At 40.9% G+C, this 15,213-nt stretch overlaps 1 protein-coding gene and 1 long non-coding RNA gene across 2 annotated transcripts in view; one reads left to right on the top strand and one right to left on the bottom strand.

The window, feature by feature from the left end:
* The window catches only part of LOC100748431 (protein 60A), a 42,108-nt gene extending 26,901 nt beyond the window's left edge, over positions 1–15,207 (bottom strand). The window contains exon 1 of the mRNA XM_003493968.4: positions 14,673–15,207. Coding sequence (XP_003494016.1) covers positions 14,673–15,126 — 454 coding nt within the window. The 5' untranslated portion in view covers positions 15,127–15,207. The remainder of the gene's footprint in view (positions 1–14,672) is intronic.
* The window catches only part of LOC112213853, a 51,541-nt gene that overhangs the window by 28,076 nt on the left and 8,252 nt on the right, over positions 1–15,213 (top strand). The gene's annotated exons all lie outside the window — the stretch shown is intronic.

The following is a 15,213-nucleotide window of genomic DNA, read 5'->3' as shown; positions in this document are numbered from 1 at the left end:
CGAGCCGAGCTGGACCCCTCGGCTCTCGGGGTGGTCCCGAATAGCTTGGGACCATCCTGGACCGCTCCACGACCGACTGGACTTTTGTTTTTTACCCCACCAACCACCTCTTTCTCTTCTACGTCTTCGGTCCTCCTCTGACAGAGTCCTCTCTTGTACACCTACAAATACTCTTCTCCTCTTCGTCTTCTCGTCTTCTCCAACTCTAATCACTCTCTCGAAAGGCCTCTCTCCTCTCCTCTTCTCGCATCTTCTCGCATCTTGTCTCTCGTTCCTCCGCGCCTAACATACACGCGAGAACTTGGAAAGAGAAAGAGAGAGGGCGGACTAAAACGGACTAAACGAACTCAGGGTCCCTCTTTTCACATAGGAACGCTCCTTGTTCGTTCTTGCGATATTTTCCTGGAAATATCCGTGGGCCGTTTCTCGGAGATCCGTCGTTTCGCGGGCTGATCGACGATGAGTCGATCCACCCGTTCTATGCTCAGTTCGACAACTTTCGACCACGAGTCCGGCTGGATTATTAGTTCGCAGTAACGCAGCGACCGGATGCTCCTTTCGGATCATTCGAACACATCGACCGTGGGAATACCGTCTCTTCCTCTGTGCCCGCTGCCGCCGCGCTGCGTTTAAAGGCTTACGCATAGCTTGCATAATTGTGCTCCGATCGATCGTCGCAGTGGAAGATGCAAATCACGACGGTTTAATCGATTTAGAAAGCTTCGACAAGCAACGAATTCATCTTTGCTCAATGTGTGAGATTTGTATGAAACTTAGTTTTGGCTATTCCAGAGAGAATCTTAAAACGTTAAATGTCAGTGTCCTTTTTCTAGAATTTTTATAGAATTTTAGAAATTTTTATTGCCTTAGGATTTCACCAAAATAGGATCACACGGTATCTAATTAGAATATTTTTAACGATGCAGTCAAACTCATCGGACTTAAGGAATTAGAAATTCACAAATGTACAAGGTTTCGCCAATTTTTCAAAGATCCTCGTACAAATCCCGTAACTTACGTAACTTACGTGCGATTAAACGAGAAAGATTTCATCGAACGTAGGAGCTCCGCTCTGTAATGTCACGAACCTTCCTCTCCTCGTTATCGCGTCAACCGTAAACGGTTAAGGCGATCACGAAGCATCGCCTTAAATCTACATCTTCGCAATTTATTCCTAAACCTTGCTTTTGTTTCCTCGCAAAAGTATTCGTCTCTTACAAATGCAAATCTCCAAGACAAACTAGAAAACGCGTACCCACCGACAGTGCCATTTTTCTGTTTTCTTAAGCTGATGGCAATTCTTCAGCGAAAGACGAGATCTAATCGAAAATATTTCAAAGCACCGCCTCGTAAACCCCATAACCTGCGTGAAATCTCATCGGGACAGTTTCACCAATTCGGAAAGGAGTTAAAGAGCCGACACAGAGGAACGAAGCATAGTACGAACAAATGGAGGCACGAAGAGGAAACCGAAACTCAACAGCCGTCGCACACGTCGCGTCGGGCCTAATCATTAGTCTAACTACGAACAGAGGGAACGGTGCTCGCGGCATTCGCCACTTTTACACAGTGCGCAGAAACAACGAACAATCCATCCATCTCGTTCTGGCATGTTTCTCCTTCCTCTTCTTTCCCCTCTTCGTCTTCTTCTTCTTCTTCTACTTCTGCTTCTCCTTCACCGGACCTCCCTTCTTCCTCTTGTCTGGCCTGTTGAAGGAGCCGCCCTCGGCGGAAGATAGATAGATAGGGAGAGAAAGAGGTCCTGGGAAAGAAAGAAGCAAAAGGAGCAGCCAGGATGAGCCAGGGCACCCAAGTTGAGACATTTTTACCTGCCCGCGGCTTCACGTGGGGAGAGATATTGACTCGTCTTCCCCGTTCGACTATCCACGCGATTTGGCGGAACAGAGAGGGCAGATGGAGAAACTTTGTATAATATATGGGCCGCACCGCGACTCCGCACGTACGTGTGAGCACACGCCTACAAAATTCGTCCAGATGCACGTACCCCGAAAGGATCGGCCTACAGCGGCCCATAAATCGGACGATACTTTTTAGGGGAGTACGCGATTCCCTCTCTGACAAATGGAAAGATCATGAGGACTAATTATACGAGCAATTAATATTAGCTCGTCCTCTACGCGATGTCGAGTTTCTTAAATAAACGTTCAGCTCTTATTTGTTAATACATTTTTTAATGGAACTTTTGTTCGGAGGTTTGAGCAATTTGTAAAACAAGAACTATATTGAGGTAGAGGAACTATATTGAGTTGTTGGAAAATACGATAAATGGAAACGAACGACCATGCAACGATCTATTCTTAAAACATACTGTACTTTTTCTGTTTTTATACTGTTTCGCGACATAGAGGTCCGGCCCGTTAGCTGAATAAATAAATTGAAATAGAATTGAAACTTGTTGCGCTTGTAATCAAAATTTATTTAATAATTTAATAGACAGTTTTTTCAAAACTCTGAATCATGTGTTTCAACTTTCAATAATTACGTGCCTCTGTGGGGACAAAATATTGGACATTAACGATTTTGTTTGACAAGTAGAATGGACAAATGCTTTCGTAAAGCTGAATTATGCGACTGACTTGGAATCTCGATTCGCTGTGAAATTTACGGTGACTCGCGGCGAGAAATGAAAATTATTGAGTCGCGTAGAGTATGTAAATTTTCTTTTCAGAAAAATCAATTAGGTGCGGTATAAAAATCCGCAGGGAGAAATTTATGAAATTATTTATGAGACGTTCCTTTCGCAACGGATACCAAGTTCGACTGGACATGTAATGATGTTTCTAGTTTGGTCCGTCTGTCAATAAATTAGCATCTCATAGACCATCGTACAAAAAGGCCAAGAACAAACAGCCTCTAAAAAATGATGGCAAAACATATTTCTCTAAATATCGATGACTTTGTAATCATCACGCGAACTGCAGGTTTATTCCAAACTGAAGGACGAACATTTAAACATTAAAAAAAAATATATATATATATATAATTACATAATTATTTAACAATATATATTTAATAATTATATAACATATATTTCTAATATTATATATGTATATATATATATATATATATATAATTGCGTGATGTCTTATTAAAAGAAATTAAGTCATCGTAGAACACCGTTATAGCCCCTCTTTAATACTTGCAAATTTACGTAATTTTTACGTTTACGTGCTGCTTTTTCTTACGTTTGCCACGTGTCAAATTGACACAAATTGACAACAAACGAGGGTGAATTCGATCGTACTTTAACGAGCGGCAGAATTTCGGACGATCCTGCCATCCCGTGCAAAACTGCTGGTAACTGGACTTGCCGGTACAGTAGCAAGTTCCATTCAGATCGATTTTTTGGCCGTTAGTAACGCGTACGTGTAACAAACAATACGGGAAGGAACATGAACGAGGATAAAACAAGTATAAACCAGAAAACCGACGTACGATAGAAAGAGAGACGGGACGAGAAGAGATTCTGTAAAGGGGGTAAGGGGGCTAGCAATGGCAATCAATTAAGACTCGCTGGGCGTCGTATAACGTAATAACGCGTTTTAATTTATGCTGGTTTTTATCGGACGCCCGGAGTTCCCAGTACTGGGTTGGGTACATATGTCGAATAAGTTATGGTTATGGGTATCAATTTATATGCATGCCGCATATCGCGTCGAAGAGCCTAGAACGTTTCTCACCGCGAGCCACGGCATGAGACGTCTCGGAGATAAAGCAGGAGGGACAGATAAGCGTGAAAGAGAAAGAGGGACCAACAACTTTCCGAGAACTGTTCGACCGCGCTTCTTCTGCCACCCTCGCGAACGGACGCGACTCCTCCGTAGGACCTCGAAACAGATCTGAGACCGATCTCAGCCTCGAGATCACAGAACACCTTGTCTTTTTTCCTACATCGAACCCAACACCGATGTTTCTAATGCAAAAATTTGTACCGCGATTTTACTTACAAATCCGCGTTGAATTTTGAATTATCATCTTACTCGAGGAACTACGGAGTTCGAGCGTTTGCTTTTGCTTCGTTATGGCAGTCTCTCGCAGACTGTAGACAAGAGATTACGTTTTCTTATATCTCTCAATCAATTTTCTGCAATTTTGCTTATATCTGCAAGGTTAAATTTTAATTCTTCAGGGAGTTAGATGTTGATACTTGAGAGTTGCGCGTAGATTTGTCGTCGTTTTGGATTTCGCTGTTTGCTCGAATTCTCTTCCGTTTCGATGAAATACGTGAGTTTTGCAGCGAGGGAAGTTGGTGGAATTTTTGAAGCTTTCGACGACAGTTATTTTTGTGGAACTCAATGCTCGAAAACTATATATAGATGCGACATCATTTTAATTTTGCCGTTTGCTTGAGTTGCTTCTCGTTCCAATTTAGTGCGTAATGGTAGTTAACGGGCTTATTAAATTTTTTTAACAGATTTTCAGTTCTTGCTGCAAGAATTGCTTTTGGAAAAATCGATGTGATGATAGTTACGTAAATGTAAATTTAATGCTATTTCGAATTACGCTGTTTAAATTCCTTCGCCATTTACAGCTCTCCCGAACAGTATGAATTAGTATGAACAATGTAGTGAGTAAATCTTATATCGTAATCAACTTGAGAATTGTTCGGAGTTTTTGAAAGGGTTGTTCTCAGGGAAACTGATGTTTGAGAATTATATGCAGATTTGTCGCAATTTTGGACATTCGTTTCAATTATTTCCACGAATTCATCGCGAAAAAGACACGTTTCAATCTTTTTCCTGGTATAATTTTATTGGATGAATGGCAATTGAATTGGTTCTTAGATCTACATAGAAGAAATTCTTCTTCTCTGACAGTAATGTTTCTCGAGAACTCACTTAGTTGCAATTCGAGTCTCTATCGTATTCTCTGAAACATATTGAAACTGTAAATGTTTTCTTCTATGGATTGTAAACACTTCACATGCCTGAGCGATCATCATTTCGAAAATGATTTACAGAAAAACATTATTTCCTCAAATAACTCGCAGTTTCCTCTCGGGGTTCTCTGCTTCTTTTTCGAACTGTCATAATAAATTTTACCAATCGATTACGATCGTTTGAGAAGACAAACAAAATTGTTTCAAATTCTCAATAAATATCTCGATTTTCGTAAAATTTCATCGTCAAGTTCGATCATCCTTTAACTTGGCGATTTCTCAAATTTAACTATTCCTTTTTCCTAAGGATATTCCGCCTATACGTATTTGTTACGCGACGAATCAAATTCCAAGTCCTTGAAAAAGTTCCTATTCTTCTTGCACTTAGTTCTCAGGAATTCATTTATTCGCGGTGAATGGACTTTTCGCTGTACTTCCTCAGACATGTTAGAATTATGGATTATCTTCGCGTCTCTGCCAGCGAGGGGCAACGTTTTTCTTTCTCCTCTTCAATTTATTCTATCACCGCGATTTGATGAATTGCACTTGCTAAGAATTCTAATTTCCCCGTCAGACCTCTTCTTTATTGAACATTAGTTTTCAAGCATCCCGGATACGTGTTAGAATTTTAGATATTTCCCGTTTCTTCCTGCTATTTCGATGTCTTCTTCCTCTCTGCGATTCAACGAACTTCGCTCGCTGTTGGCGAAATATTTCAACTTCATAAAACAGCTTCCTCTTCTTATCCCTGCTGTTTTTATTCAACGAACTTCAGTTTTTGTTTTCCGTATCGTATTTCCTGAAAATTTACCGAGGGTACCGAGTTTCCAAGAAACCTATCAAACGTTGAAATTTTTAGACGCGTTACTCGGAAAAGTACAACCACATCTTCTTAAAAGCTTCGTACAAAACACACAGCAATTGAAATTGTCTCGACCGATCGAATGGGTTTTTTCTCTTCGATGTGAGAAAGATAAACGCGAGGCTTCGATTCCGCTTTACATTCCTCCTTTTCGTCTGCGTCAGCTAGAGCGAGGAAACTTCTTATTCTACCCAGCAATCATTTCTCCATTTCAGCGCGTCAATCTTTTCGCGATTCTTTTAAAAACCCTTCAAAAATTCTTGGAAGGATGCAGCATAATTCCTCGGGATGAACGCGAGGTGGCGAAGCGTGAAGAACGCCATTCGATGGATTAATGTTTATCGCGCTAGATCAGGCGTGCGTATCCGTTGTGTACTATAAAACAATTTCTACGGAATTTTCGTGCGAATACCAGCTATGCAAAACTATCAATTTCCCAGCCTTCCGCGTTTATCTCGTCGCTTTATTCATACGACCTCGAACTCGAGCGAACGCTCGCATGTAAACTCGTTCGTATTTGCATCTTGATGTGCACCGAGCCTGCAGGGGGAAGGTCAGGTAACGAAGATCCAACATCGGCGATGATCATCGGTCCCACCTCTCCCCGTTCAGACTACAATTTCGTCACTTTCGCGTTTTATGCCTTTATTCTACGAACTCGTTTTAAAAAAAGTCTTCCTCGAACCGCACGGCCTCCGGCAACTGTCCGCATAAATTTGCACGATCGGGAAACTTGCAAAACCGACTCGTCCCGCGCGCGAATGCTTCGCTTCCTGCGTGTGTCAATTAGCACAACAAGCTCGCCGCTCGTCTAATGAGCGCGAATCGAAGAAATAACAACGCGTTCGCTTTTGCAAATTGCTCGTGTAACAGATCGAGCGCGGTTTTTACAGTTTACGTTAAATCGTTGTATCGTGTGCCGGAGGTAATTTCTCTTCTCTTTTTCTCTTTTTTTTTTTTTTTTTTTTAATTCATCGTGGATCGAAAGTCAGCTGACATCGAATTACATTCAAATCGGATTATTTATCGTCGAATCGAACGTTTTCTCGAAGCCTGTTGTATAGCCGAGAGCACAGAAGAAACACGTATACAAGAACTTATGTACTTTACTTATGTATTTATCGAGCACAATGATAAAATATACATAAATACGATCGGAGATACAACGAGCATATTTCTCTGGGCAATTTAAATTTTCAAACAGATAGAATATAAAAAAAAAGAGGAGGAAAAAAAGCGCTAATCTCTCAGCCACTTTTCTGATCCGACACAGTCATTTTCCTAATTTGCATGTTAATTGCAAAATTCCTTCCGTTCCTAATTATCATATCAGATTTCTATCAATCCGCCAACGAAGAACCGCTCGTTCAGCGTATGTATCGTTTATTTCGCTGATTTCTCGACAATAACTAACTGTTCGAATTTTCATCGGCTGGGCACCGATGAAAATCATTCGTTGCACGAACAAACGGAAACATCGACCAAATACCACAGCCACATGCGTTCAACGTATAAAGACGAATAAATATGAAAATAAATCGCGATAACCGAAGCGATAATTTCCATATTTCTTTCTTATTACGAACAGCGGCTCTCCCATTGATATTTTCAGTTACGAACACGGTTAACAGTTTCGGTGGATTATGTCCCAGGTAAAATCTTATCTCTCCGGGAATCTTCTTCGCGACAGGCGAATGAAACATCGCCTTTTCTGAACCGTATATTCCCTAACCTTCCCCTTAGGTAGAGCCTAACGTAGAGGAAAACGTAATACGGCGTGAAAGTGCTTTAGCTCGGTGGCTAAAAATATTGGGAACGAGATGCAGAAAGATACGATTGATTTCGTTTGATCTAAGGCCGATGGAAATTTTTGCATACAACCGTTCTGAATAATTATACAGGAATATCGTTTCCACTCGTAACGTTATAGAATATAAAAATGCGAAGCGATCGGAGAAATCTTTTACGAACAAACAGCCAACGAGATAGAGTTAAGTGACGCAAGCACGTAACAGTTTCTTCGTATATTTCGAATCTATAAATAAGATGGTATCCTTCCGTATCGGATGAATCTACAAAGAACAGTAGAGTTTAACAGCATCGGAGCATTAATTAATACATACGTTTCATTTACAGTTACTCCGACCAGTATCTCACTTTACATATTCCGCTAATCCTTTAGGCCATCGTAATTAAAGCGTGTTCCCAAGAGAATAATGTTTCGTTAGAAAGGCTTAACCGGTCGAAATATTTGAACGTAATAACTCGATACAATCCGGCGTTAAGCGTATGACAACAATTAAATGAAACGATTAAATTCTGACTATATTTTCGCGCGTGACGAGCGAGAATCTACTCGCGTGTTCGGCAGGCGATTTCCGCGAGGCGCGTCCTTAAATTTCACGGAAAGGGGACGAAATTGCATCGAAGAAAGGCTGAATTCCGAGAAATACCTGTCCTTCATTCATTCACTCGTCACAAATTACCATTCTCCTTCCACTCGTGTCACGATCGTCGAACGCGGAACAATTTACGATACCACTGTGTGCCGTCTTTCGGGAAAGGAGCTGCTCTCCTCCGAGGTAGGGAATTCCCCTTTGCGAGGTTCGTTGAACCGAATATGTCAGACTGCGAGATTTATCCCGTATGAATAATTTACTGCCAACGCGGACAGTGATATCTCTCGATACCGCTGTATGCCGAGCTAACGCAACGATTTCTAAACGGTTTTATCTGCATTTACGTATAATTAACGATCTCCTTTTTTAATAATTCTAGGTTAAAGTATGAATTTTCATTTGGATATGGTTAGCGATCTATTTGGGTAATCGTCGTCATCGTGCGAGCGACAGTGATTGATGGTATTCTGAAAAGCAATTATGTTATTGTCAGTGATCTCTTTGAATAACCGAGCGTTACGATAGGCGTCTTAATTTGGATATAGAGTCGCCGGTATTTCTCGAATAATCGTAAATTAAGTAGAGATTTAAATGGAAATATAGTTGGTTTCTTCGAATAATAGTAATCACGTTTTATACAAGTATATAAGATATAATTGATCCATTCTTCGAATGATTAAGAACCGAGTCTCGATTTAAATACCTATGGTAATTAACGATACGATGATAATAATCGTACATCGAAGGACAAGTAGCGTTTTAGTTTTTAGAATTAGTAATTCGTTTTTACGACCACGAGCCAGAATACGCGAGCTTTCGTTCGAGGGCAACTAGTCATTTCTTTCTGACCTCTTATAACTCTGAACTGAAATCCTTATGTGGCTGTGTAACATTAAACAGCTCAACGCTTTCAAGGGATAAGGATGGATAAGTATCCCGTAACAAATCAAATCTATGTCCGCTGCAAAATAAAAATTTCCTAATGGAAAATTAATCCAGAACAAGGTAGAATATTATATACGTTTAAATATATAAATTTTCTCACCATTCGAACCGCTCGCTCCGTGATTTAATCAATCTCGACAAAGTATTTATATAACGTTGCATGGAGAAGGAGCTGAGACAACGTTGAAACGACGTGGACGGGTATCGTGTATGAAAATTCGAGGTTTAAATTGGGCGCAGGATGGCCCGGTCCCCTAATAAAAGCGGACCAGAAACGTGGCAATTTCACGCGTTAGCCTCGATTGACTCGGATCGTTTTCGTGATCACGAATCTGCTACAACCGGCCTGACGTCCCCTCGTCCGATTTCACACATCGGGAACGTGTTCGTGGTGTCCTTGTAATTTATCTTCTTCGAACTTTCTAGAAGAATTCACGATACTGAACGTATAAGCAACGATAGGAAAAGAGAGAGGTGGCGGCGGCCAAATGAAACGGCGACGAAAAGAGATTCCGGCCGAGTAGAAAGTTCTATGATGAGGCCCATTTGCATAAGTCGATAGTAACGAAAGTGGAAACTGCCTGGCTGTTCTTGTCCCCGCTGTTTTTCCACAACATCCGCACCGATTTCGATCATCCGAACGCGCGTGACATAACCGAAGAGTTATGTCCGGGACTTGGTCGAAGAATTCACAATGGGCGGTCTACGTGAACGGTTAGCTGTTGGAACCTTACGGGAAATATCTCCTCGAATAGAAAGTTCCAGCCGGCCGTTCCGGCTTTCCGTAATCCTTGAAATTTCAAGATTTCGATAGCAAGATTCGTCGATGTTTGCCAATTCTTTCACGTCGTTGCCAATTGTTCGGGTAGGTCCAAGCTTCGATCGAAGCATCGTTGTGTCGTAGGTTGCTCACAAGTTCGCCAGAGCATGCAATACGTTGTTCAAGTTATTCGTATTCTTGTCGTTTGTGGTGTGTTTGTTACACGAATAGTTGACACGCATTTCGTTGCTGATTAAGTATATCGTTCCTTGACATTGTCGCCGATTGTTCGAGCAGGTGGAAATTTCAATCGGCATTCTTGGATTGTAGGCTGCTCACGAATTCGTCGGAGTATAGAGTGAGATGTTTAAGATATTGGTCGTTCGTTGTTACAGATTTTGTTGCTAATTAGGTGATATATATTGTTTCTTGACAGCGTCGCTGATCGTTCGAGTATTATTCTTACGTTCACTTTGAAAAAAAGATTCGTCAGTGATATTTTTAAACAGATATGATGAAACTTATTTTCAAATCTCGCATTGTTGAATAAGAAGATCATATTTCCGAAATTCTTTGGAAATATGTATTTTCATAAATACCTGGTCAAATATGTATATAATTTGAGCAATTGACAAGGTGCTAAATGAACAAATAATTTAGCAGGTGAATGCATCAGTCTTTTTAATAGTCGCAGCCGATCCTTTCGGTACCTTAGAGACGCAGATCTTGCGACATCAAGCAGTTTAACAAACGATGAAGTTTAGAAATGAATTCCAATCGATCCAGTTAATCGAGTCGATAATTCTCCGATTATCTCACAAGCAAGAAGCTTTCTTTTTGATAAGTGTTTTTAAAAATACCTATTCAAATATAATCTGTTCGATTTAATATTTGCCCGATATCTTCTATTTAACAACTGAATTCTTCGTGGCGATTTTGTAATTTAATTTCCGATGGGCGAGTATAAATTTGATTAAGGCCGAGATTTCACGCCTTGTTCGCAGCTTTCAAACGCAATTTGAAATTTCTTCAGCAGGTGTTTGCCGTGCTTTTTAGCTCGATGTGCCTTACTTAAAGCAGAACGAAGCGGAGGCAATGCTTTATCGGATAAGACATCAATTTTCGAATCTTTTCATCGATCGATCGTACATAAATTTGTCAATTTATCTCGGAAGAATCCTGTAACGCTTAATGAAATTCCCGACGTTGAACGTGTTTTCTTAACTCGTAGCTTGTGAAATTATACTGTTTTTCGCGTGACGTCACGGCTTCGTAGAAATCGATATGCCTTCAAATTTTATTATCTTCTCCGACTCTCGATGAATATGCATGCGGAAGCACAGATTTGCGCGAAACAGGTTCGCGTCTGAAACGCGACAACAAGAGAACGCAAACAGAGGATTCGACCAATGGAAATGCATTTCTTTCTTTTTCCTTCTGACTGCCATTAACATAAATAACCCGTATATGAAAATCAATGTTATCGGACTACTTTTAATATCTATTTTTAGGCAACGAACTGACGCTGCTCGATGTTCTATTTTTAAGATCTCCGGCAAATCCGAGCAAAATAAATTTGAATTCCGAATACCTTATCGCGTACTCGGTCAGTGATGTACAATTTTGGATAAGATTGAACTACGTATTTCGTGTTAAGAAATAATTAAATGGGAAACATTGTCGTAAAATCGTAATTAAATATATATTGCATTAGTTATGAGGAGGAAAAAATCAGGAGCTGGTTACGCGGACTGTTCGGATGAAAATGATCGATGTTCAAACGTTACACGCGCCATACTGATTAGTAATAAAATACACAAGTGAAAATATCCTTTCAATGGCAATTAAGATATACGATAAAATCCACGCGCATTTTTCAGTTTACGTACACGCGGCATGGATCAGTTTACTATTCCTTGGCGGATATTATGGGACGAGAACCCACAGAACAACCACGGAAATCGGTGTTCTACTTTTAAACTGGTAGGATCTAGTCGTAATATATCGTAACCTAACAGGATACCGATGATAATCGCTATAATTTCTCTTACATTTCTTTCGTTCAATTCTACGTTTCGCGTTACGACAACGGGGAACGATTATTTACTCGATTAACTGGTATTTTGCATATTTCAAAAGATAACGACGAATGTGGGTTTTTGTAAGATTTACACGATTCTAGAAAGTGATTAATCACTGGATTGCACGTACTTATGCACTAAATATATGTCACAGTATGCAAATAAGGTACGTGACATATGAAGATGTAATATATGAACGTACGTCGAAAGAAATATGTCGAAGTATGGAAAAAATGCATGAGATACGCAACGAGTGTATGGAATATTGAAAATTGGAGTGTTACAGTAATAAGATTCTTTGTTATCTGCACGTTACGACTATAATTTAAATTCCAACAAATTGTAAACATTTCTCAGCCTCGATTAATCGGTGACTTCGATCGGTTAAAATTAACATAACGAAAGCATATTCTACGACTTCTGTTCGCTTCTTAGCAAGTTCATCTACTATTTCAAATTTCAGACTCGCGATACAGTTTTGGAATTTCTCTTGGGCATCGTTCTTAGTTCCATACTACTAGCGATATGATACATCTCTCGATATTATTTAATAATCGTGTGCAATATCGTTAATAAAACTCGATATAAGGTATAAAACGTAGAATATTTAGCTACACACAATATCTTCTCACTGTAGATTTCTTCAAAACTTCGCTATAAATAATATTCAATTTTACAAAATAGTTACGACGAAAGTACGCGAAGTACTTTACGAAGTAATGTACTTTAAGGTACAATAGTCTTCTCGCAGAAGCATATAACGACAAATACGTAGGAAACTTATCTCGCGAAATGTGAAAATTAAGACCCTCTACAGATAAAACATCCTTCGTCCAGGTTTCGCTTTATCAAGAATTTTCTGTATAAATATGCATTTGCATACGTATAAATATTCACAGTATGTCGTAATAATCACTGTATGCATATTCTCATCATAAATCGCGTCAAATGTAATCTACATAACGAATAAAGAAATATACTTTTGTGAGTAACTGCAAAGGATTAAAACGCAACGCACGATGAAACGGGCCATCGGTTCTATCGGATCGATCAATTTTTTGACGAATCAAGGACTTTTGATCCATTCGCTGTTTCAGTATCAAGATAATTTTTTAGGTTTCTCGTCGAACGAGGTTTCTCGTTCCTTTCAACATCCTGTAAGACTGCGAAAAATAACCGAAATCCCAAGTGTTTTTTAACGAAAATCAACCGTAGCGAACACGTTGAGAAACCGAACGAGTCTTTGGATAATCGCGATCAGGTTGTTCGCTGGACGATATTCGAGAACCAGCAGAGGATCTGCCAAAGTCACCGAAGAAACGCTAGACGAGCATTCCTTGCCGCAGAATGCTCACACCCACGAGAACTGCTTCTAAACCGGTAGAATCCAGTTGGTAAAGCGATTTATAATCCCGAAGTAAACTCATACAGTGTGTTAATTATATCGATCGGTGGTGAAATGATTTTTAAAGTATCTCTGAATTCTAAATCCGTCGATTGAAGAACCAGTTCTCGCGCCAATTCAACCATTTCTCGCTTTTCCGCCGTTGATTCTTCCTTTCGTCGAAGCCACGGTTTCGCAACCAAAGCTTTCCAACGCGAAATTCAAAATTAGCAAAAAATAATTCATTTTATCTCGCCCGATAATGAAATGAGTACGATCAGGATACCTTTAACGGTACAAAAATAAGAAAACTAATCAGAGATAATCTACTTAGGTAAATTGGTAGTCAGCGAGTTGACGTTATTCTTTGTGTTTCTTTTATTCACGTTCTCTCTTAATTTCTCTCGACACTGAGTTTCAAAAAATATACCTTAGGTGTCGTGTATCCATTTTGAGAGATACAAAAAAGTAAATGCAAATTATCATATTTGATACGTTCAATCGCGTCAACTGATAACATAAATTACATAAATTATATAAATTATCGCTGTTAATTTCAAGCTTAGCGAGATACGCATTGTGTTGTAACGAAACTTTAACATTTTTTTATTCAATTAATTAGTACTTGGAAATTCGCTGACAACGTTACAACTTATAATTGCTATAGATAAATTATTTGGCGCTGGTATAGTAGGAAAATTGAATAGCACAGTGTCGAACGAAGAAAAAAGTTTCAAAGATACGCGAGCATGTAAATTGCGAGATACACGGCGTTATAAAAGATTAGACGAATACGGTAAATTATAGTACGATTAGAAACGTAGCGGCCTAAACAAGGATTACGTCCCCGTAGAGGCTGCGTGAAATGAAAATCAGATCTCGACGGCAGCCTGCGCGGCACGCAAACTAGACGCATACCATCGGAAAACGCGTTCGCGGAACCTGTTAACCTCCGAGGCCGAGAGAAGAGAATTCATTCTGACTGATTCCAATGGATTCCGACAGTGGTTGGGGCACGCCATGAGAGACAAAAGAGACGTCATCCAGAATATCTCGAGCATTAGAACGACGACGTCGTCGCTGACGACAAATGTCGGCTCTCCTTCCGCCAAGCTCTTCCTACGTCCACGTACGCGTACTGTACGTACACGAGAAACTTACATACGCAACGACTACGAGTAATAATGACGATCGAGCCGCGTAAACGCGATGACACAAACGAAAAGAAGCGTGTGCACGCACACGGCACACGGCACACCAGGCAACAGTAGCGTATACGTACGTACGAATGTAAGTACGTATAGAGAGAGAAAGAGAGGAAAAGACAGAATAATGACTTACTGTGCGCGGCAAAGGTCATGATGACGTCGCTCTGGTCGATGGCCCTGAGATCCTGACCGGTGAGGTCGAACTCGCCGGCCCTACGTTGCTGCTCGCCGATCGGCTTCTCGTCTTCGTCCTCGCCGAGAGCATTCTTGTATATGTCCAAGAGAAACTTGGGCGCCGACCTCTTGACCTGCGGCGGCCTACCGGCCGTATTCCTTGGCCGATCCGGTAATCCAAGAAGATTCAATATCTCGTGTTCGACCTCGCGTTTCTCCCGCTGGCTAACCACTCTGTGGACGATCGTTTGATCGAAACCGTTGTCGACGTAGAGGCCGCTCATCCTGTCTGCGGCGGCGGTGCTCGTCAGCCCGGCGAGGATCGTACCGAGGATCAGCAGGGGCGCGAGACGGCGCGGCGACATCTCAGCGCGTCTTTCCGCTCGAGACCGACACGGGCCGGAAGGCACCATTCTACCTCCCGCCGCTTCCACCACCACCTCCACCAGCACCACCTTCCCCTACGCCACCGCCTCCTCCTCCTCCTACGTCGGCGTTCG

The sequence above is a fragment of the Bombus impatiens genome, unplaced genomic scaffold (genome assembly GCF_000188095.3).
Source record: "Bombus impatiens unplaced genomic scaffold, BIMP_2.2 scf_1445, whole genome shotgun sequence".
Lineage (NCBI taxonomy): Eukaryota > Metazoa > Arthropoda > Insecta > Hymenoptera > Apidae > Bombus > Bombus impatiens.
The sequence above is the reverse complement of the archived record's forward strand: the minus strand, read 5'-3'. Positions and strand labels throughout refer to the sequence as shown.